At 47.6% G+C, this 17,647-nt stretch overlaps 1 protein-coding gene across 1 annotated transcript in view; it reads left to right on the forward strand.

Annotated features, from left to right (window-relative positions):
• The first annotated feature begins 12,027 nt into the window (after positions 1–12,027).
• The window catches only part of MAP1B (microtubule associated protein 1B), an 82,967-nt gene continuing 77,347 nt past the window's right edge, over positions 12,028–17,647 (forward strand). Inside the window, exon 1 of the mRNA XM_077898119.1 lies at positions 12,028–12,265. Within this exon, the coding sequence (XP_077754245.1) occupies positions 12,082–12,265 (184 nt within the window). The 5' untranslated portion in view covers positions 12,028–12,081. The remainder of the gene's footprint in view (positions 12,266–17,647) is intronic.

A 17,647-nucleotide genomic window follows, 5' to 3' on the forward strand; every position in this document is an offset into this window, starting at 1 on the left:
TTAGACATGTAAATACGCCATATCCCTAGCAACTGTCTGACACCAACGTGTTCATAATGAGTGGTGTATGAGTAAATGAACAGATGACTAAACTCTCTCACACAGAACCGACAGATATCTACAGTTTTCAAATGAGGAAATCGAGACACAATGAGGTGAGGTCGCTTGTCGGACACAGAGTGAAAGAACACTGGGCCTGGGCTTCGACCATAGGCTCACTTGATTAACGTCTACACCACACTTTAATGGTATATAAACCAAGTTTGAGGGATCATTTATATTTAGGTAGTGGGACATCCTCCCATCCAATATGTTGATTAAATACTTAGTGATTGTTTGTTGGGTGAGAAGAAGTCAGACGCACAGCCCTGGTCTGGCCTCCCGGCTGTCAGTAATCACTCCCTGCATCATGTCACTGGGGGTGGCCGGGGTCCCCGGGGGAAATTGCCAGGGCTCAGACACTAGCTCGGTGGGTTTCGTGTTAGGATGAGCCCCCAGGTAGCACCTTCTTGCACCCCCCCCATACCCCGTGCCACGGCCTCCATGATCAATGCCTTCTGAAGTCCCCAATGCTCAACAGGCAGTGGAGGTTTCTGTTTATTGCAGGAGCGCACGCGGCTTCAGGGGCTGGGACATGAGGATTTGGTTGGGTTTCCTCAAGGTCACAATGACACGTGTCGGTGGTGGTCCAAGAGAGCTTCCTGCATGGGTCCTGCCCTCCGGGGGCGGAGGCCTGGCATCGGGGGACGATGTCCCCGAAGCCTGCTGCGGACCCCAAGGCTCGACAAATGCCTGGTGCTCGGGGACTGTTCTCAGTCGGGGCCTCATCCCACACTCTGTTGTCCCTCGAAACTTCTCGGGCCGTGTCCTCTCGGGTGGCCAGCTTCTCACTCCCCGCTGCGGATGGGGGAAGGGTGTTCAGGGCCCTCGGGCTGCTGCTTCCTTCCACGTGCCATCTGTGCGGCCTCACCATTCTCTCAGCGGCTTTCTGTCCAGTGGACCTGGCTAAAGAATGTTTAAAATGCCCATTTCTCCATTTTCCCTGCTCTTTCCTATCTGCCCTTCTCCTCCCTGGAAAGTAAGCTTTATGCGGGTTAGAGACCAAGCTTGTGTTTCTCAGCACTGTCGCTTAGGAACTGCACTAGGACCTGGTATGCGGCGGGTGCTTGTTAAAGGGTCATGGACTAAATGATGGGATGAGTAACCAAATAAATGACCTCTTTTTTTTTTTTTTTTTTTGGTGTGTGTGCTGATATCACAGCTGGAGTTGTTTTCTTTCAATCTTATTATCTGGAGATGATTGCTGTTTTTCCCGATCCTCTTTAAAAAGTGCTCTCTCACAGAAAGAATCCGTCTCAAAGCAGCTAATCCATAAGCAGCTGTGGGATTCTAAACAAAACCAAGCTCCTTTCAGAAATGGTGGAACTTGGGGCGCCTGGTGGCTCAGAGGGTGAGCGTCTGCCTTGGGCTCAGGGCTTGACCCCGAGGTCCTGGGATCAAGTCCTGCATCAGGCTCCCTGCAGGGAGCCTGCTCCTCCCTCTGCCTGGGTCTCTGCCTCTCTCTGTGTTTCTCATGAATAAGTAAAAACTTAAAATAAAAATGGTAGAACTCGAAATCAGATACTTGCTGACCGTAGGAATTGAGAGAAGGTGCCCATAGTTTTCTTTATTGCTAATGGAAATCCCAGTGGATTTCAGATGTTCCTGATCCAGCTTCAACCTATTTAGAGAAGGAATACCACGTACCCTGACTGTGCTCTTGGGAAGCACAGAGGTGAGAAGTGCTGAATCAGGCAGCTCGGGAGGCTGTCCCAGTCCTTGGCCTGTTCTCAATCGTCATCACCCCTCCCATAATGTGGGATGGAATTGGGGCACAGTCATCTAAGACACCAGGCCCTGTAGGAGCTTTCCAGAAGGAATTACACAAGGAATCTACCTCCCAAAGTGCCCAACACCTGTGTTGGTTTCCTACCTGCTGCTGCAATAAACTGCCACCACTTTGGGGCTTTAAAACAGCATAAAATTAATATTTTACAGTTCTAGGGACTGCAAGTCCTAACATCAAGGTGTCAGCAGTTTCGTTCCTTCTGGAGGCCCTAGGGGAGAATCCATTTCCTTGCCTTTTCTGGCTTCTAGAGACTGCCCACAGTCCTTGGCTCATGGCCCTTCCTTCACTTTCAAAGCAACCTGTGTACTTCCAGTCTCCATCTCTGTCTTTCCACTCATCACATCTCTCTTCCTGCACATCTCTAACTCAGACACTCCTATGTCCCTCTCATAAAGACTTCTGGGGTTCCATTGGGCCCACCCAGGTAATCCAGGATAATCTCCCCATTTAAAAAATCCTTATTAACCATAACTGCAAAGTCTCTTTTGCCAGATAAAGTAACATATTCACAAATTCCAGGGATTATGGCGTGAACCCCTCCAGGGGCAATAATTCTGCCCCCCCCACTCCCCCCCCCTCTTTCTTCCTAATGGCCTCATAAAGTGGCATTCAGGTCCTCCCATCTCCCAGGGCCAAGCACATTCACCGGCTGCTAGAAGCTTCCGTATCACTTCCTCCTTCTGAGTTTTCCTTGGTCATCCCAGCTGGATGCACCTGTTTCTTCCTGAATACTCCTTTGAGCAACCTGAACCTTCTCAGGGCATTCCTTTCTTGTTCCTTGCACCATATTCATGCATGTGTGTATTATTTTTCCTGACCAGCGTGAGCCAGAAGCCAACTCCGTGCCCTCCTGGGGCTCAGAACAGTGTGGCAGATGGCAGGGACTCAGCTGTCGCTGCTAGTTCTCAGCAGAGGACAAGTGAGCCACTTCTCCCTGGGCCTGGTGCCTTCCAGAGGTTTCATCCAGAGATGGGGAAACCCTAGAGCACCATTGCTAGCAAGTGAGGCTCCCCTGCCTGTGAACTGGTTGAATCCACATTCACTATCTGTTTAGAATACCTCGTCCCTGGGGGCTGCTGGTGCCCGGGGGAGGGAGACTGCATTAATATCTCCAGCTTTCCACCTTGCACAAGCCAGGCTTCTTACGGCTTAGCCGTTTGTAGTGGAAGGGGCTGCTTGTCTGCAGTGCTGGCTGAGAAGCTCCATCTCTAAGCAAGCTTGGCTATTTCCGGTATAATTCTCTTCCCCTCAGGATGCCATCCTCTACATGTGTCGGAATGACTCACTTGGCACTTGCACTTGGTAAGAGCTTGAGCTTGGTGAAAAGGCACTGGTTGAGATCGTCCCAGTCTTATTTTCAGCCACTCCCTGGGAAGGCCTCACCTTGACCCAGGTGGACTCTTAACCTCCCGAGCAGCCAAGAAATGTAGAAGTATGAGCTGTTTAATTGTCAGGCACTAGGTGAAGCTTGGAATGGGGGTAGAAGTGGATTAAAAAGGGTAGGGTGGGTGAGGAAATAAAGCCATGAAATCAAAGTTGCTGCTGTGACACATTTCACAATCACCTGGGGAGAGAGATAAGTCACCAAGCCATTACAAAATTCTGCAAAATCTCCTATCAGGTAAGTGCTGGGAGGCGAGGAGAAACATAAGTGGTTTCTATCTCACAGTCTTCATCTGGATAAATCCAAAATATTAAACATGAGATCTTATAAATACTAGAGAAAACCGTGGGAGAATTTTTCTTATATGATCTCAGAATAGGCAAAGGCCTTTCTAAATATGAATAGGACTCATAAGCTGCAAATCAAACAAGAGTTAAATTTGACTACATTAAAAAAAATTTCCCACAGCAAAATCTATAATACATAAAACTAAACAATTGCCAAACTGAGAAAAAGTATTTGTAAGTCATATTACATGACAAGACTAAGTTCTCTAAAGTATGAAGGATGCATATAAATCAATAAGAAAACACCAACCATCCCAATAGGCAAACAGGCAAAGGATATGAGCAGACACTTCATAGAAAAGGAAATGCCGATGGCCCTTACACATAAGATGCTCTGTGTCACTTTAACAAAAATGCAACTAAAATTCAGAGAGATGTACTTCTTAAAAATTGGCAAAATTACAAAAGTTGGAAAATACTTCTGTTGCAAGGAATCAGCAGCCCATTAATGCTACTGGTCGGAGCACCTATTGGTACCACACCAACAGCAGGCATATTTTCAACATCTATCACAATTATAGACCTGCAAACCCTATAACTCAGTGATTTTGCTAGGGATTTATCCTATGGACAGCCTCTGACCTATTAAAAATGACATCTATAAGACCTGATTTTATAGATGCAGGACTGTTCTCTACAGTACTATTTCTATTACCCAAAGATTGGAAGTAATCATCAATAGATGAATGATTAAAAAAACAAACCAGGAGAGTGATAAATTATGATACAATGGGGTTCTGTACTTTTCTCAGAAGAAATGGGCATGCTCTTTATGGCTATTATGGAAATATTTTGAAGATACGTTAAGCAAGGCACAGAACAGTGCGTTCAGTGAGCTGCATTTTAGCATAAAAGAAGGGAGGAGTAAACAACTGGCTGTTTTCAAGAATAAGCTCAATATTATGGGTGTTTTTGCTCATGCTATTCTCTTCCTGTAAATTGTGCTTTCTCCATTTCTGCCCATTGAAAAATATTTATTCTTCCAGGACAATTTCAAATATTTCTTCCTTTATGAACCTTTATTGATCTCCTGGATTAAATGCTTTCTTGATTGAACAAAAATTATTAAGAGAATAGTTTTAAGATTTTGGGTGAGGGGTACTTCTTAAGGAAGACAACATTTATAAAGGGAGAAGACTGATTTAATTTTATAAGACATTTAATATTTTATATGGTCAAAGACATCATAAATGGACTTACAAAAAAAAACTAACAGACTGAGCATCATATATTGATGACAGAGGCATCCGGATTATATAAATAGCTCCTACAAACCGACAAAGACAAAACCAACAGTCCAATAGAAAAAAAGGGCATATTTTAAGGACAAATGCAGTTTGTTAAAAAAAAGTGTTCAATTTTAAATAAATATTTTTCTCCTTTTGTTGAGTAAAACAGATTTTTACTATGATGTGGGGAAACAGTCAAGGATGTGGTGGGGGTACAAATTGTTAAATTCTCTTTGTAGAGTAATTTGGCAGGAGTCATTAAATGTTAAATATATGTATCACCATCCATTGGACTTCTAGGCATCTGTGCTCAGAGATGCTTATATGCACAAAGAAGCATTTACAAACATCATCATTGTAACATTATTTGTAATAGGAAAAAACAAAGATCTCTCAAGGACCACCGATAGGGGAAAGTACACATGAACCAGGATAAAATTGTTCTGTGGTTATGGTGCAGTAATTTAAAAAATAAAGTAGATTTCTTCCTATTTGCATGGAAAGAACCCCAAGGGGAAATGGCACTGAAAGTTAGTATGTAAAATACTATTCTGTGTATGGCCCTGTAGTAAGAAACTGAGGGCAGCCGACAGCTAGTGAGGCATTGAATCCTGCCAACAACCGCATGCCTGAGCTCAGGAGCAGATCCATCTCCAGGCAGGCCTTCAGATGGTCACAGCCACAGCCCCAGCCAACACTTGGCAGCCCTCTGAGCGACCCTGAAGCAGGCAGCTCATCTAAGCTGTACCTGGACTCCTGACCAAGAGAAATGGAAATAATAAACACTGTTTTAAGCCAATATAATAAAATGGAATATTACTCTGTTTATGGGCAGTAAAGCTATACGTATGAATGTTTGTGTGTAGGGGGATAGGAATGTGTCTGTGCATATACACGGAATCTACGTAACTGTGTACACACATACATAGATGTGAAAAAGTATATATATAAACAGTTTAGCTTAATAACTACATTACCTCTAGGGAGGGGAATAGACTTAGTGCGGAAGGAGGGGCTTTGATTTTGTGCTCTATCTCTTTACGAGGTTTTATTGTTTGTTGTTGAAAGTTGGTGATGAAAAGGACTCAGTTCACACAAGTTGGAGAAGGGATTTGATCTCAGTTAGTCGGCCTCCCAGTGTGATATTTTTTCCCCCACTGTTCCCCAAAAGAAAAGAAGAGGCATTTCCTGAGTCAAGGATGATTAAGTAGAAATAAATATGAGACATTTTCCCGGCTTTCCAGGACACCGTTGAATCTTCAGACCCTTTCCTCTTACAACTAACCTAAATAGCCATTGTTGAAAGCAAGACCCATTGATTTTATGCGCAGAGGATATAGCTGCACCTACCATGATATAGCATATAGATCATACTTTAAAAATCTTAAATACCCCATACATTGTAAATCTGTTCCTTAACTTTTCATTTTCCTTTCCTCTGATTCTGTTAATTTTTCTACGGCTAACTTAAAATTTAGAAAGAAAGGACTAACCAACCCTGAATAAATAAAGACTATTCCTTAACCCTTACCTGACACATTGCCTTAAATGACATTCTAGAGTCATTTTAAACAGTAACATAATATTAGAGGCTCATTCGATGTGAAATTTAGTCTGACTTTTAGGTCCTTCTCTCTTATTCCTCTTCCTAACCAATAATTTGCTGCACTTGGTTTCCTTTCATTTGCTTTAATTCCTATAGCATGGAGGAAGAGCATTAGATAGGGAAGGTCATGGACTTTGAAGTCTGACGTACCTGTTTTCATAGGTTTACTGTGATTTGGAGAAAACTTTTCTGCATGCCAGTTTTTCATCGGTCAACTGGCAATAATAATAACTCACGGCAAAAAAGAAATCACAATGAAATTAGAAAATACGAAGGGAATAAAATGAAAGAACATATCAATGCGTGGGATGCAGCTAAGGCAGGACTTGGAAATGTTATCGTCTTTCTTACATATATCAGAAAAAAAAAAAACCCTGAAATCAATTGTCTGAGCTTCCCAAGGAGCTAAAAGGGAAGATAAAACCTAAATAAATCATAAGGAGTGAAATAGTATAGCTAAGAATGGAATTAATGAAAATATATGCCCATACATAGAGTAGAAAATGATCAGTAACATCAAATATAGTAAAGATAATCAAGACTGATAAAGCCCTAGCAGGAACGAACAAGAAAAAAAGAGAAAATACAGATTAACAAAACAAAACAAAACACAACCAAATCTAGCTCTAAGCTAGCTAAGGTCATTTTGGATTACCAAAATCGGAAATGCAGAAGAGACCTGAGGGCCATTAAAATGATAAGTAACGATATCAATTTCTCTTAGTGAGAATTCACTGAAACCATATACTTAAAGCACCAGACTCAGTAACGTGGCTTCTGGAAGCTATTCACGTTGTTGATGCACTTGATCGAGCACACGGTCTGTGCTGGGCCCTGGGAATCCTCAGGCAAGTTGGTGGTCAGGTGTGAGTGTGCAAGGATAAACGTAGCTCTGGCTTCCATGGAGCAGAGAGTCCAGTAGCGAAACGACAAATTTTTAAAATTACATATAAAAATGTGAAATTACATTGATGGCAAGGGCTACAAATAAGAAGTGGCGCATGGAGCTGAGTGTCTATGAGTGCACGTAAAAAAGCTAACGGACCTCGTAAGGAGGCTCAGTCAGGGAAGGCCTCCTTGAGGAGGTGATAGCTGAGATGCCATCTGCAGGGCAAGCAGACATCAACTAGGTGAAGTTAACTAGTAAGAGCTTTTGCCAGGCCAAAGAGAAGCGGGAAGGGTCCTGTGTTTGGAAGAAGCATGCTCTGATGTTACATCAGTGTGGCGGAAGCTGGAAAGTAAGGATGAGGAGGTGGCTAGATAGAGCCAAGGAGACTTGTAGGACCTTGTAGGCCATGCTAAGGAGTTTGATCTTTATCCTAAAAACAATATGGAGCCAGTTAAGAGTTTCAGGTATGAGTGGGTAACAAGACCAGATCAGAAAAGATCACCCTCCATGTAGTGTGAAGCATGGATTGGATGAACATCCCGTTGGAAATACTGATGCCAGTCAGGTGACCATTGCTACTGCACAGGCCAAAACAATATAACTCTTGTTTATAATATAAATTAAGTTGGAAATGACGTCGTAATGCCAATCAATAATGGACGGGTTAAATAAATTATAGTAAATAAAGACGATGGGTTACCATGCAGCTATAAGGAATGAGGAATATAGAAATATTCATCTGTGCTGTTATGGAGATATCTCCATGCTATATTGTTGAGTAAAAAAAACAAAATGGGAAAATTGTGTGTATATGTGCTGTTTATCTAAAAGAGGTAGGGAAAGGTATATATAATTAAACATATATATGTTATATAAATGTATATATGAGACATATATTTATGTTATATAAATAAATTATATATAAATATATATAAATGTGTATTATATATACATATTTTTTTAAATGGAAGGCTAAACCTGGGCAAAAGAGTTAGAGAGGGAAAGGGAGGAGAAAGAGGCTAAAGTTCTCTGAATACAAATTATTCTGTAGATTTGATTTGGGGAGCAAATATTTTATCTAGTTATAAAGTATAAAAATATCAACTCATAAAAACCAAAAACCAAAATGAAACAGATGAGCCCAACTATGTATCGAGTTAATGGCATGATCATATAAGAATGGGTTGATTGAAGTGACTTTAAAACTGCACCCCTTTGGGATCTATCTAATAACAAAGAAAACTGAAAAAAAAATCCTAAACCGCTTTTAACATTTTTATTGTTATTCTGAGAGTATTATGTATGAATGACTTCGGAAACCAATTTCTAAACTGTACACTGTTGCCTGTCATGGTGATAGTAGGTCAGAGTAGGGTGTCGATAGTAGAGAGAAGTGGATGGATTGAGGAGATACTTAGGTCAAACTGACCAGACTCCATGCTCAGGTGTACATGGACGGGGCCAGGGCTCAGGGAGGAGTGGAGACACCAAGGGAGGCATCATAGGGTACGTGGTGAGACTGCTCATTCAACTACGAATAGTGAGATCAGGTTTGGGGGGCAAAGATGATTTTGGTTTGGAGCATGTTGAGTCTGAGGTATCTTTGGGACATCCAGGTGATGTCAGGTGGCAGCAGGCCACACAGGCACTCTTCGATGTTAGTTTTCCCCTTCTACCTCCTTAGAGCTAGATTTGTTTGTTTTTTTCTTTTTTCTTTTTCTTTTTTTTTTTTTTTTGAGGTGCGGATAGGTGACGACTACTTTTCTAGTTTGCAGTGTCACTTAATATTGTTTCAGAGGTCTTGGTAGTTATGCCTGACTCGATGTCACCCGCACATTTTTGTAAGGATGTTTTTACTCCATTGTCCAGCAAACTGGGACCAAACAGGTGTATCCATCAACCACTCCTCAAGGGCCCAGGATTCCAATCACTGTGTTAGGTACCTACACTTTCTATGGTTTACGCCTTTCTTACAAAGTTACTCGTGCGTTTATAAAGATCTTATTGTCTCCAGGATAGTAATGAAGAGACTAAAGATCAAGAAGAAGAATCACTTGGCCAGAGTTACAAAGCTGTACGATAGCAGTCTGCATCTCTCATCAGTTTTCTGTCATTATGTCTGTGTTTTGCAAAGTCTGGGTGGTGACTTAGGTGGTTCATGGTCATGGCATTTCACTGTACTGACTCACACAGTAAGAGAGCTCTTGTGTTATTTTCATCCAACCTTCTGCGATGACATGGAAAACAACTCAGTTCGGTGGTAGTGTGTCTTAACGCCTCTCCAACACTTGCTAATCTCTGTTTTTTTAATATGAGTTCTTTTTTTAAAATTTTTATTTATTTATGATAGTCACAGAGAGAGAGAGAGAGAGAGACGCAGAGACATAGGCAGAGGGAGAAGCAGGCTCTATGCACCGGGAGCCCGACGTGGGATTCGATCCCGGGTCTCCAGGATCGCGCCCTGGGCCAAAGGCAGGCGCTAAACTGCTGCGTCATCCAGGAATCCCGAGGGTCAGAGTCTTGAGCAAATAGCGGTGTGTGGCAGGAGGTGAACTGTATGATCTTATTCTCATTGTGTTTATCTTAGGGATACCTTCCCTTTCAAAGTGACGTTAGTGTTTCCACTTGCACAGCAGTAAAGAATTTCATGAAAAATGAATCTTAAGTAAAAAAAAATGGAGCAAAAGAAAATTATTACATAAATAAAAGTAATGGTGGTTCAGAGAAATGAAGGACAATCAGTATGTGACAGTGGGCTCCGATGGCTTCGCTCTGGAAAACGAGGCTCCTGACCAAACCTCCTCCCCCACTTATGGGCGCTGGTGCTACCCTTACCTCTCTAAGAGGAATTGAGGGTCTTCTACGACCAAGAAATGATCTGTTACTATCTCACTTGGGAACTCTTTGTCACTGTTCACTGGCGAATGTGGCTCACCAGTGAGCCTGTCACAGACCTCAACTGCTGTGGGCCAGATGGTTACCTTATTCCCCGTTGACCAGACTGGCATGTAGGAAGGCATCATGGCCGTTGGCTTCCTACCATGTCTCCCATGCCAGGGTTTCAGGAAAGAGCTAAGCGCAAAGCGCGAATCACCAATAAATCATGGTGGTAAATGGGTAAGACAATGGGCTGACTTGGAAATCTTAGCCTACCTATCCAGGCGATTTGTTTTGTCCCTAATATGCATTCTAGTGTTAAAACTCTATTGACTAATTTCCATGCAGGCCTCTTTCTTAAGCTTCTAATCTTAATTCTATCTTTTATGATAGTACCATGTTTGCACATTTTGTTCCTTTTTTTTTTTTTTAAAGATTTTATTTATTCATGAGGGACACACAGAGAGGGAGAGAGAGAGGCAGAGACACAGGCAGAGGCAGAAGCAGGCTCCCTGCGGGGAGCCCGATGTGGGACTCGATCCCAGGACCAGGGATCACACATGCCCTGAGCCCAAGGCAGATGCTCAACAGCTGAGCCCTCCCATTTTCTTCCTTCTTCATCCCCACCAGCCCTTTCCTGGGGCAGAAGCTATATTCAGGAGATCTGTGAGACATGGTTGTAGGTGGGCTGCCTTTAAACACTTTTTTCTGTGTTCTAAACACAAAGGCAACAACAATCCCGATGCTACGTATATTTTTTAAAAGATATCACCATCACACGAAATCATTTTGCTGGTGTGTTCCTCAGGGGACCGAGAAGCACATTGTAGTCCCTGTAATCCTGCTCGGATAGAGAGGGTGCCTTCTCTTTTTATTCTTTGTTAGGCCCGATGCTAGCTGTTCAGCATATCATTAGGGGAAGAAATCTGTATCTGGAAAACCGCATCTGTAGTCCTCTCATTTCCTTTTTTTTACACATTTATTTGTTATTGGTGTTCAATTTGCCGACATAGAGCATCACACCCAGTGCTCATCCCATCAAGTGCCCCCTCAGTGCCCGTCACCTAGTCCCCCCCGCACCCCGTTGCCATAAGCACCACAAAGCCAGTGCTCTTTCCTTTGCACTGGGAATTGCAGACTGGGGGCCCAAAGCCTGAACAACGTTGGACCCCGGGTTTGCATTTTTTGGCGCATCAGGGGGTGGGTGGGCCGTACTGGTTAGGCGCGTGTCTCGCTGAGCCCACAAGGTCAGAGCGAAGGCGGGGTGCGCGTCCCCAGAGCCGGGGGGCCCGGGGTCACGGCACCTGAGCCTCGGCCCTCGAGGTCGCGGGCGGGGCGCGAGGCCCGGGCCTGCACCGGGCACCTGGGCGAGGTCCGCCCCGCGGCGGGGGCGGGGGGGGGTGCGGGGGGCGCGGCGTGCGCCCCCGGCCCGGCTGCGGCGGGGTCCCCACGGGCACGGCCCCGGCTGCGGGCGCTGCCCCGACCATTGTCCGCACACCTCTTCCTCCGGCTTCCGGGCCGCGGGCGAGATGATTTGCTGCAGATGACATCAGCCCGGGCCGCCGGCTGCAGGCGCGGAGGCAGCCGCCGCGTGAGGATGTGCCGGGTGGTCCCTGCCTCCTCCTCTTCCTCCTCCTCCCGGCTCGCGGCCCGGGCTCCGTATAAAAGCGGCGCCGCGTCCCCGCCCGCTCGCAGTGCCCGCTCCGCTCCGCCGCGCGCTCCGGGGAGGGCGGAGGGGAGGCGGCGCGGCGCCGGGAGGGGCGCGGGGGGCGGAGCGCGGGCTGCACCTCGGCGGCCGAGCCTCTCCTGCCGCAGACGAGCCGGGCGCCGGGCAGCTCGCGCAGCGCAGCGCGCCGGCAGGATGGCGACCGTGGTGCTGGAGGCCGCCGAGCCCGAGCCCGCCGGCGGCATCGCCAACCCCGCGGCGTCCACGTCGCCCAGCCTGTCGCATCGCTTCCTCGACAGCAAGTTCTACCTGCTGGTGGTCGTCGGCGAGATCGTGACCGAGGAGCACCTGCGGCGCGCCATCGGCAACATCGAGCTCGGTAAGCGGCCCCGCGCCCCCCCCCCCCGCCCGCCCCGCCCAGGGCGCGCCCCGCACCCGCACCCGCACCCGCACCCGCGGGGCTGCGCTCGCCGACGGGCATCCCGCGGATGCTCGGGTGCGGGGCCCGGTGGGCACGGCCTCCGCCTCCCGCAGGGACCTGTCACAGGTCCGCAGCCCCCCCGCGGGCCGCCGCCCCGCCGCCCCGGGAACTGCAGGTGGCCACAATAGAGCCGAGCCCCGGGAGCGGGGGGCGGGGGCGCTTGGCGCAGACGCCCTAGTTAGTCCTCCTGCCTCCCCCCCCACGACTCCCCCAGGGCTGGGACCCCCGGCATGCGCCAGGGCCCGCGTGGGAATCGGCCTCCCCGCAGCCACCTCGGCCCCCGAGAAATGCCTTTTCTGGCGTAAAACCTCCCGATGTGCTCTCCCCCACCCCCCACCCCCCACCCCGCAATGACTAGGCTAGTCCTGGGGCCACGCCCGCCCCCCCTCCCGTCCCCTCCCCGGGACGCAGGGATGGAGAACCGCCTGCGCCCGCCTCGCCACCGCCCCTGGGACCCCGGTGGCAGCCTCCAGAAAGGACAATGGGACCCCAAGTTGCGGGGTGGGGCTTCTGCTTTGGGAAGTCTCAGCCTCGGTGGCGAGGGCTTAGGGGAGGGGGGTGTCGGCGGGCAGGGCCAGCGCCGCGCCCGGTGCGCGCACTAGGAGCGCGCTCTGCGGAGGCCGAATAGCGGTTCGCCGGGAAGCCGGGGCGGGGCCGGGAGCGCCGGGAGGGCCGGGCGGGCGGGCGCAGCCTCGGGCGCGCGGCCCGGCCCGCCCCCGGCCCCACCCGGGCTGCCGCAGTGCTCCCGTCGGCTCACCGCACCTGCCCCCCGCACTGCGGCGCCCCCGCCGGGCCCGGGCTCGGAGCTGCGCGCGCCCACCCGTCCCCGGGCCCGGCTTTGTTGCGCCCCAAGCGCCCCCGGCCTCCAGGGGCAGCTCAGGTCTGCACCCTCGCCCTCGCCCCGGCCCTGCCCTGGGCCCCGCCGCAGGCCCCCCGCCCGGCCCGCGCTCCAGGCTCCCGGAGACACCGGCTGGTGGGCGTGGTGCCCGCACTGCGGTCTCTACGGCAGCCCCGGGCGGACAAAGGGCGTGCACGCCCGCCTCGCTCCCGGGCCCCGGGGCCCCCCGCCCACCCCCACCGGAGACCTAGGGGAACCCTGATTTTCCATGAAAGAAAAAAAAAAATGAAAGCTTGCTTTCTGACTCTGCATTTGGAAACGGCCCCTTGTCCCCAGAACAAAAGGCTGCAGGGTGGGGATTGGACTCGCAAACCTGGTTCTTTTGTTTAACTTTAAAGCACTGATTTTTTTTCTTCCCCTTTCAGCTTAAAAAAAACAAAAAACAAAACAAAACAAAACAAAAAACAGAATGCAGTCGTGTAGTTTTATTTGAATAAAAAAAACCAAGAGAAAGAGATTGCAATAGGGAGATGCCTTATTTGAGCATCTCAGAAACCCTTCGTTTTCAAACTAGAGGCCTTAAGTCTGGTCTGTCTTTAGTTTGCACGTTTTTCTCCTTGGAAAATTTCAGCCCTACTGACTCTGGGTGTGGCTGCCATAGGAATCGATGATTCTGGATTAAAAGCAGTTATTGCCGGGGAGTCCTAATAGCTGCAGAGGGGCTTAGGCATCTCTGATTTTCGTGACCCGCCCAGGTGGGGCCGGCAAAGGGGCCCTCGCCCCGTGTTAGAGACGGGGGCCCGGGGGAGGGGGGGGGCAGGAAGGATCCGGGGCCTGCTCAAGGTCACATCGGCCCTAAGGGACAGGAGTGCCCCCTGCACCCACCCTGATTCTCTGGCCCTGTCATCATGTCCGTGCGGGGTCCAAGGCGGCAGTTTGCAGAGCTTGCCTTTGTATGGCCATCCACTGGTGGGCAGCACCCTGCGCAGGGAGGGGGCCTGGCCCTCACCTTCCTACCCTAATCATTGTCCTGCTTTGTTACTCTGCGGATCATCCCTTCTGAACCCCATCCCTCAGGGCCTTTATTCAGTCCGCTTCTCTTTGAGGAAAAGAATAGATGCATCCAAGTGCTGCTGTGAAGGGCTCTCTGTCTTCACTCCTTTTCACACCATTAGCTTGCAGTAATACAGTTCAGATGTGCGTTTTGGACGTCAAAAAATATTTTTCTTTTTAATGGATTCAGATAATATAGAGAAAGGAAGAAAGCACAGATCACAGACGAGGAGCTCGGTGAATTTCCACAAGGTGGACACACCTGGGCCACGTCGCTCAAGGAGCAGACATTACTGGAATCCCAGAAGCCCCTTCACGTTCCCGTTTCAATCACCAGGCCTTCCTGATTTTTTTGGTTCGCTAATTTGGTCAGGTTTTTGCACAGAACTCCCAAATTGCTGTATTGATCCCATTAACAATCAATCAAGTGAGCGAGCACAGCCACTTCCTCACGCACAGTAGCAGATGCTGCTTTTCCTCTGGAGATTGCTTTCCTGGGTCCTGGGGTCTCAGATGCAGCTGAAGCTCCAGGGCCCCTCAAGGACGAAGCACAATTGCTCCCCTGGCTTTTCAGACAGTCTGAGATGACTTAGCAACAGGGCAGCCTGGCTCCGTGTTCCTCTGTGTCCCTGTGGCTGGCGCGCTGCTGCCTCAGCCTGCAGGTCCCAGCTGGGCCTCCTCCAGAGGTCACTCTGGCACCATTGCTGCTACTGCTGGTGCCTGTGGGCCGCAGCGTGTGACGGGGATGGAGATGCTCCTGGGGGGTGGGGGGGGGGGCGGCTCCGACTGAGTCCTGCAGGCTGGGAATGCAGTGCTTCATGTGTTAGGCTTGCTTCCTATTTCCCCTCCCATGTTCACTGACCTCCTGTGGGTTCGGGGACCCTGGTGATTTGGAATTTTGCCATCTGATTACTGAGGGTTCTTTGGGAAGCCTCGAAGATAAACCTGTAGGAAGATGGTGGTAATACGATAAATCCACAGGCCTGGAACATCCCGGCATGGATGCTTAGGAAAGCTTTCTGCAACCACGGAAGAGCGATGCGCCCTCATTTTCTCAGCTGTATTCAAAATGTCTAATGTAAGGTTTGATCATACCTTCTCAAGATTGAAACAATGGTCTTCCTCCTGTGGACTGGTCTAGCTTTGTTAGTTATGCAGCACTGGATGCCAAACTACTGTCGCTCCCATCAAATACCACTCCTGGGCATCTCTTTTCACCCTCATCCCAATTAGGCCCCACCTTAGACCTAATAGACATCCCCATTTTTAGCAGAGCCTCTACTCCTCCCGTTTATTGTAGGACATAGACTACATAAATCCATGCCTTGTAAACTGAATTCTAGAGCCTTATGAAAGTTTTCATTGCTTTATTTTATTGCTTTATAGGAATTAAGACTTATTAGGAATATTAACTGTCAGGTCCGTGCTTTCAGTTACTGATAAAGAGTGTAGCTTTTCTCTGGCTAACACTGGGAAGCAGCAAGGCTAACACTGGGAAGCAGCAAGATTCGTTTATAAAAAGATAGATGTGTGTAACATCTAGTGCCCTGGATTTTGAAATGTAAGCTTAGCCGATTGCATTGTAACCTTCTGATGGTACTTTATTGATTGTCTTCAAGATGGCTAAGGGAATTAAGAACATAGGGAAGAGGTGGGGTTTGGTTCTCATTTTAATAGGAAAAAAAGCCAACACATGGTGGAGGTTAGAAGAAATGTTGGAGAATGATAAATATATTGTGTTCATCTTTATACTTTGCAAAGTCAAAAGGTAGATGGATTTCTACTTGTGTTGCTTAATTGGTATTATCTGGTAAGGGTTCTGTGAGCCGTGCCGGAACCCAAGCCAGTTCCCAAATGGAAGGTCATTAAATTGATGATTCATTCTTTTTTTTTTTTTTTTTTTAAGATTTTATTTACCTATTTGAGAGAGAGAGCGCGTGAGAGAGAGAGAAAGCGTGCGCATGGGCAGAGTGAGGGGTAGAGTGAGAAGCAGACTCCTGGCTGAGCAGGAAGCCCGACTGGGCTTGATGCCAGGACCAGGGATTGTGACCTGAGCTAAAGGCAGACGCCTAACCGACTGAGCCACCCAGGCGCCCCTGATGATTCATTCTTAATCTTCTATAAAGGCTTACTTTTAAAATAAGCTCTTTTTGACCAATAATAACTATAAATCACTTCTTTTGTTTTCAATGTGGGAAGCTATCCAAAAACCTAAATTATTTATCATCAATGCATTGCACATATACATTATGAACATCAAGTATTTGGATTAAAAAAGCCAATTGAAAGTTTGGACAAGGGAAAAAAAATAGGAAAACTTCTTTGAGAAATGAACCTTGAATTTAGCTCTTTTTTGTTTTAATTCTGTTTCTTTAATTTATGATTCTAATCTGCCTCCCAGTCACTTTTTAGCATAGTTTTACAAATGGAATCTTACAGTTCATAGGTTAACCGTTTAGGTACCAGCAAAAAATATTCAAAAGCTTATGGATCCGAGGGATCAATGAGAAAGTTTATAGGAAAAAAAAAAAAAAAAAAACAACTTTGAAAGGCCCAAATACTGTTGAGTAGAACCCATGTGCCATTGCAACATGTAATGAATGATCACTTTGTTGGTTTTTCCAGTTTATAATCTCTTTTAGGAATATAGATTTTAGCTTTCAATGGGAGGTGCTTTTTAAAAAAATTGTTGGTTTTATTCAATAATCCTGCAAAATGTTTGCATGATTGGTAACCTTGGCAAGATATAACCTGTATAAAGTGAGGGAAAGTGGCTGCTCACCGGTCACTCTGACTTGTCCTATAATGACCCCGCCCCCCCCCACACACACCCATTTTATTTCTCCTGTTTCCATCTGCAAACTTCATGTGCACTTTAGCCTCCCCTTTGTGCCCTGCTTTCCCCTGGATTCAGAGAATGGAATTCTTGGCTGGAGCACTGGCCTGCAGACAGTGATGGTGCCCGTTCTGTGGCTGGGCACCAGCCCCAGATTATGTGGGGGAGTCCTCAGGGTGCCCAGCCACAGGTCACATTCCCAGCGGTGACAGATGCCCCCTGGGCCCAGAAATTTAATAAATGCGGGGGTTGACCTCCCATTGGTAGAGTTCTGTTCTGCCCTGACCTAGGTCAGCCAGTAAGGGGCACAGTCTTAGCAGTGTGCTGGAGAAGCAATGGCTTAAGACAGAGTTTGACCTGGCGTATATTGGGGTGGAGCATCAGAAAAAGGGCTGGGAATTTATCTTGACATTCTCTAGTATCCATGAGAGACCAGGATGATCTGCTTCTGAAAGCCTCCTCAGAATCTGTTTATCAGCACCCTACGGGCCCCCAGTCAGGCCCTCGAGAGAGGAGAATGTGGCAAGACAAAGAAGATCCTTTTCTGCCCTTT

Source organism: Canis aureus, chromosome 5, assembly GCF_053574225.1.
Source record: "Canis aureus isolate CA01 chromosome 5, VMU_Caureus_v.1.0, whole genome shotgun sequence".
NCBI classification, from domain to species: Eukaryota; Metazoa; Chordata; class Mammalia; order Carnivora; family Canidae; genus Canis; species Canis aureus.